This window comes from Vicia villosa, linkage group LG3 (genome assembly GCF_029867415.1).
Source record: "Vicia villosa cultivar HV-30 ecotype Madison, WI linkage group LG3, Vvil1.0, whole genome shotgun sequence".
Taxonomy (NCBI): domain Eukaryota; kingdom Viridiplantae; phylum Streptophyta; class Magnoliopsida; order Fabales; family Fabaceae; genus Vicia; species Vicia villosa.
In genome coordinates this window covers 121,511,591-121,517,690 of record NC_081182.1, presented here as the reverse complement: position 1 = coordinate 121,517,690, position 6,100 = coordinate 121,511,591, and the positions used below count along the sequence as shown (strand labels likewise).

The window sequence follows — 6,100 nt, the reverse complement described above, 5'->3', positions numbered from 1 at the left end:
ATATATATATATATATATATATATATATATATATATATATATATATATATATATATATATATATATATATATATTCATCTCTTTGATGAAAAATACCAAGTTCTCCACCTATAATATAGGTTACGTGTAGTTAAGGTGGCAAACAGGCATTTCCACCCCATTCAGGCCCACCCTATAAAAGCTAAAAAAAAAACAGAGCAAAACTGAAATAGTTTAGGGTGCGAGACTAAAATCTTGACCCGCTTTGCATAAAAATGAGAGTGGGGCGGGCCCGTAGACATTTCGTCATTTAAGCTTAAAAATTACAAATGGAATTTCAATCATTTGCAATGGTCTCATTCTCATCATATGAGTAAAGCAAGTTACTCTTGCAAATTATGCTGTACAATTTTAAGTTTTGGTATTGTTGCCAGAAAATCCCCCACAAGTGTTCTATTGAAAATACAACAGTGATGCAAAAACAATATAACAGAATGAAGAACACTTATTATTTTGATTGATCATTATTGTACAATTCCTCCTCAACAATCAAACCTAAGGAATAGTTGGAGTACTCCATAACATTAAAAATTAAAGGACTATACTATACCTGTAAAAAAAAAAAAAGTTTTATACTGTGTGTAAGTGTATAGTCCTTAAACTCATTAAATTTTGCTATTTGCTTATACATATTTTGTAAAAAAAATGAAGTAATTTACAATTATCTGGCAGGAGAAGAATCTGAACTTTGTTTAATTTACTATCAAATCGTCTTCGAAAGAGGGAGGTGCCGGATCAAAGGATAACTTTCCACCTTTGGTAGACTTTTTTGAGAATAAAGATGACTTGCTGTCAAAGAAACTTGAAAAAGACTGTGGAGTCCCTTTTTCTTCATTGTTGATCTGATCTTTCCGAAAAGACCTTAAGAAACTTGAAGAAGATTGTGGAGTCGCTTTTTCTTCATTGTTGATCTGATCTTTCCGTAAAGACCTCGACAATTTCTCTTTGCCACTAGAGATAAACTTCTTGAACCGGGCCTTTGTTTCACTGTCGGTATTCACAGTTGATTCTTCTGAATGCTTCATTAGCTTCAGTGCCTCCTCCGGATTCATCAACATTCTCTCCACTGTTTCATATACCTACAATAGCGGTTTGTTCAAATTTCGTTACACTATAGATCAATAACCGCTATTTAACAACACTTCCCTTTAACTACGAGATGTCGCAAAAGGATTTGGTGATATAAACTAAATAACTAGATGATGTAAATTAGTCACATTAGTCTACTAGTACTTACCTGAACAAGTTCATCAACTTTTTCGCTGAATCTAATGCTTTCGCAAGTAGTAACTACATAATCCTTGCAGTCATTGAATAACTTTGAGAAGACAACGTTACGGTATAGCAATGGTTCGGCAATTGTAAATCCTAAACCAAGCTGAATAATTCGACAAAAAATAAAGATTAGAAATGCATGAAAATTGCACAATGTAGATCAGAAGTTTAATAGTTTCATGACAAGCTACCACTGAAATCTAGGCAAATAATTCAAGAAATCATGAAACTAAAATCAATTGCAAGATGATAATGATAATTCCAGGTTTAATAATTCGATGAATTTACTATATATTTTCTAGAAGTTTAAATATTTACAAGTTCAGCAAAGTTTATTCTTCATTTTCTGAGAGAACTTACAAGTGAAACAAAAAGCTGACCAAAAAGCTCAACTGGTGGAATGTCCTCAAATGCGTCAAGGATTCCCTCCCTAAGAAAAACGTAAATCGCCATTGAAGTGAGATTGTCTTTTCAAGGAGAGAATTCAAGTCCAATACAAAATTTCTTATATATACTTACACTGCCAAATCTTCTTCAAAGAGAGGTGTTTGTTTCACAGCAGGTACTGGCTTAGATGTTATCCACAATTCGTGCCACAAATTACCTACCATCGACGTGGAATGATTCAGAGAAGCTTTATAGCATGGCACTAAAGACTCATTACTACCATCTACAAACTTACCTTCTTTTCGCATCCGTTGACTTAGTTGACCTCTGATAGACAATGACTCGCTACTACTATCATCAGAAGAATAACTATCATCGCTATTTGCTTCGTTTTCAATCCAATCAGGAGGAGAGTACCATCTCACAAAGTCTTCCAAAATACAACCTGGATTTGCAGCCTAAAACATGAACATAAACAAAATTTATTCAGATAGAACATCACTGCAGTAGAAACATCTTAAAAGAATTACGAATATCAGGGAAAAAGTTTTTGCCAACAGTGAGTCTGACCTTGAAAGCCTGCATATCAGACAAAAGTTGAGAGCACCCGGCTCCAAGACTGACCATAAAGGTAAAGAAAATTATCAAAAAATAAAATCTAATGTTTGCATGTTGGATGAATGAAATACAGATAGATAATCATCAGGTCTAACATATCTCAGTTAGTGTACAGACCTTCCCGTCCGCAGCACAAACTCCTCGGTCTCTTTGATCAGATCTTCTGTAAGCAACGGTACTTCCTACATGAAACGGACACAAACGTTAATTATTGCAAATTCGGAACAAGTTTAAGTATTGATTGTGTAACTCAAACCTGGGTGATAGGAGAGTACGCAGGCTCGCCAGTTTCCAATAGTGTCACATTTCCGAATGGACAATGGGCACCAAGTCGAAGAACAAGCTCTCCAGTACTTAATCGAGCATATAACAAACGACTTGCAGAAGTTCCGTCACAGAAGTTCGTTGATTCTAATGTATTCAAATTTGCTTTCATCATCATAGAGTCCAGTGATTCATTGGCAATGATATGGCGCCTTTTCCGAGAAATGCAACAATTAATCACTTGAATTTGCTGATAGAGAAGACATGACTTCAGATCGGGAATATCGTCAAGGGGGACTCCAGGTAAATGCTTTTCTTCGTACCAATGTTTTCTCGTCTCCATAAGTAAAAAAATAAAAGTCAATACACACTTTTTCAGCGGTTAACTAGAAATTTTCGTATTGAGCTAAACATACTTCAGCAACAACACTGCACCAAAAAAATTCCATTTCTCGAAGGGTCTTGAAGTTTCCGATTACTTCAGCGAGCTTAACAACAAGGCTTTCAGGAGGAGCACCATGAATATCTCTTATAAAAGATAAGTCAATTTCGTTGGGATTGGAGTTGATCTTCCTTCTAAGGAACTCTCCCTCTGCAAAATTCTCACAATAATTACAAGGGATGTAGAAAAACATCGCAGAACCAAGCACATGCAAAAAGTATAAGCACAAAATGGTTCATTGAATCAATTATATCAGAAGCGAGCCGTGTAAAATTGTTATACCTGGATTAAAAAGAGAATTAATCAAATCCAAAACTTTCTCGCGGCTACAAAACTCAGAAGAAAGTTTGTCATCTTTCTCACGTAACACTAATGCCTTCACCGCAGAGAGACTTAAGCCTCCTCTTTCCATCGAAGGCAAAGAACCTCCTGATGAAGCTATAAAATCTTTCATTGAATTTGCTTTCCTTCCAGCCCTAGTAAAAAAGAGACAATTTTGAGATTGTTAAGCTAAAAATCTTTCTGAATAACACACAAAGAAGACACTTAAACATTTTACGCCATTGAGTATATACTTAGTAGAGTTCAACAACAAAGAATCTTTAAGAAGTTCATGGAATTGGTAGAAAAAAGGCAAGCATAACTTACTTAACAGCTATTGCCAATTGCTTCAGGACAGAAGATGGAGGAATAGGCCTTTCAGCCGCAGCAGTTAAGCCTTCAACCGAGGGAAATCCTTCTAAAGCCTAGATTAAAGTTTTTCAACAAGAGTCATTAAAGTAATCCATTTGAATACTTGAATCGAAAAATCACTGAAACAACATCAATGTTCAATTTATCAGAAAGATTTTCAGGCAATTAACAGTATGATTAACAATAAACAAGCATGAATAATTATTAATCCATCACAAGCACGCCGTGCGTTAATAGTATTACTACTGTACGAGAGTATTAACAATGACAGTCAGACGCCGTGTTAGTATGTTGAAATTGAAAATTGTTCAATTTACCTTGGCATCAAGATCATTTTTCATATGAAGAATGCTCATTTTTTCATCATGAATTGGAATAGCTCTAGCAGTTATGCTTGCATCTCCAACTTTATCTGTATTTTCCATTTCTTTTCTCCCTTTCCGTATGTTGTTAATTTTATCTTTCCAATCCTGCTTTGTTCCTATATGTTGAGGTCTCCACTTTATTTGCTTCAGTTCATCGAGAAACTGCACAATTCCATCACATTCACAATCAATATGTATTTGTAATTGAACTTGTCTTATCATCGTAGGACACAACGTATTTCGGACTATAACTTTCTCATTAAGCTAAGGATATGTTCGGATTTCCATTAGTTCGCCCTAAAGGATCTGTGTAGATGCTTCGAATTCACACGAACAGTTGCAAACTCTATTCTTTATAACAAACATACACTGATCCAAACACTAAACTCAATCTAAATTTCCATTTCCATATTAGAACTTCAACTAAAACCAAACAAATTTACTTACAATTGGTTTTTTTTTAAATACACACAAACACTATAGATCTGGTTTGAGTGTACTCAAAGCACCATACTGTCGCTACAATTGAAAGATATGATTGCTAGATCAATATTGGACCGCCCATATTCCAACTTTGGTCTAACAACCATGATCGTCGAATTGGAGCGACATCATAGTGCTTTGATCGCGCACCCGATCCAAATCCCCCAACAATACCCCATAAATGAATATTTCAGTTCCACATTCCCATCCCACAAATACAACCATTCAAATACTAAAATTAAACTAAACTATATACTTTTTTGTCAAAACACAAAATTACCCAAAATTGATAGAAAACCAATGAAAATGCTTTATCAAACAAACCTTTGACTCATTCTCTTTAGCATATTCATCTCCTGGATGCGTCCGCCTTCCATAATCATCTCTCAGTTGCTTATCAAACTCTTCACCAATTATTAAAATAAAACTCCATTTCAATTTTAAACACAATAAAGCACAAGAAAAGGGACATAAATTCTATGAGACACGGACACAACCACACTTAAAATAATGAAAAAAACAGATAAATAAAGCGCGATCACAAGTGTTGGTATAGGTGTCTGATACGATACATCTTTTCTTCAGAGCTGTCAGTGCTAGATATCATAAAATTAAAAAGAGTAACATAATAATAAAAGAAGAAGCAAACTAATATCGGATTTGAAATCCATGATAACACGTTCAGCTTTAGCAGCAGCAGAATGGAAAGCAGTTCTAGCTTTAGAGGCAAAAGAATTAGCAACACGAGGCTCCATTATTATATTACCCTGCTCAGAGGGTGCGCACATTAAGAGTAGATTCTGAATATATGTGAAGAAAATTAAGAAGAAACATGAATGAAGAGAATGTATATATAGAATGAAAGAAAAAGAAAAAGAAAAACAGAACAAGTCCAAGTTATATAGATAAAGATTAAAAACAAGCTGAAGAAGACTAAGTAAGTACAGAAGAATTGAAGGTGGTGAAGACTAAGTAGATGCTGATGGTGATGCTGAGTCTTGTAGAGTTGGTATTATGGTAGTAAAGAACAATAACAAAACATATTAAAATAAATAAATGTTTAGATTTTTTTTCTTTTACAGGATGGAATTTTTTTTTTATGTTTGAAGAATTTTTTTTTTTACATAGTCAAACAACTTTTTGGATTGTAAATACTTTTTAAATTGTATGCCGTTTGTTTAATAAAATATGTCATACTTGATTTGTTCCTGGTTTTTAAGAAAATAATTAGTTGAATTAAGTAATATGATATATGGTATGTTATTGTTATGACTAAAACATTTTTATTAATTGTAATTTGGGGAATAATTAAGAGTTTAAAGATAATAAGATATAATAAATAAAAAATAATTGATTTTTTATTTTTATTTTAAAATGGAAATTGTTTTTAAGCATATGAATATTATAAACAAGATGTTTTGTACGAGAGAAGAATTTATATTATATTAGAATGAGTAATGACACCAAAATGTGCATCTACATTGTATTGCATTTACTGATTATCAACACGATGAAATGTATTTTTTTAATATTT

At 33.5% G+C, this 6,100-nt stretch overlaps 1 protein-coding gene across 1 annotated transcript; it reads right to left on the bottom strand.

Moving 5' to 3' along the window:
- Window positions 1-506: 506 nt before the first annotated feature.
- Window positions 507-5,522, bottom strand: LOC131656604 (uncharacterized). Its single transcript, XM_058926280.1, has 13 exons — window positions 4,891-5,522; window positions 4,036-4,245; window positions 3,674-3,771; window positions 3,308-3,501; window positions 3,000-3,175; window positions 2,576-2,920; window positions 2,437-2,501; window positions 2,272-2,320; window positions 1,997-2,159; window positions 1,834-1,918; window positions 1,675-1,744; window positions 1,277-1,417; window positions 507-1,118 (listed from the first exon to the last, which is right to left on the bottom strand). The coding sequence occupies exons 2-13, from the start codon at window positions 4,141-4,143 to the stop codon at window positions 732-734; spliced, it is 1,881 nt and encodes a 626-aa protein (XP_058782263.1). The 5' UTR covers window positions 4,144-4,245; window positions 4,891-5,522; the 3' UTR covers window positions 507-731.
- Window positions 5,523-6,100: the final 578 nt, after the last annotated feature.

What these genes read in the sequence shown, in the direction of transcription:
- LOC131656604 (XM_058926280.1), bottom strand. Translation starts at nt 4,143, where the DNA reads ATGGAAAATACAGATAAAGTTGGAGATGCAAGCATAACTGCTAGAGCT. An exon ending in CAATTGGCAATAGCTGTTAA is followed by an intron (nt 3,502 to 3,673) that starts GTAAGTTATGCT and finishes CTTTTTTACTAG; the next exon opens with GGCTGGAAGGAAAGCAAATT. An exon ending in CGTACTCTCCTATCACCCAG is followed by an intron (nt 2,502 to 2,575) that starts GTTTGAGTTACA and finishes CGTTTCATGTAG; the next exon opens with GAAGTACCGTTGCTTACAGA.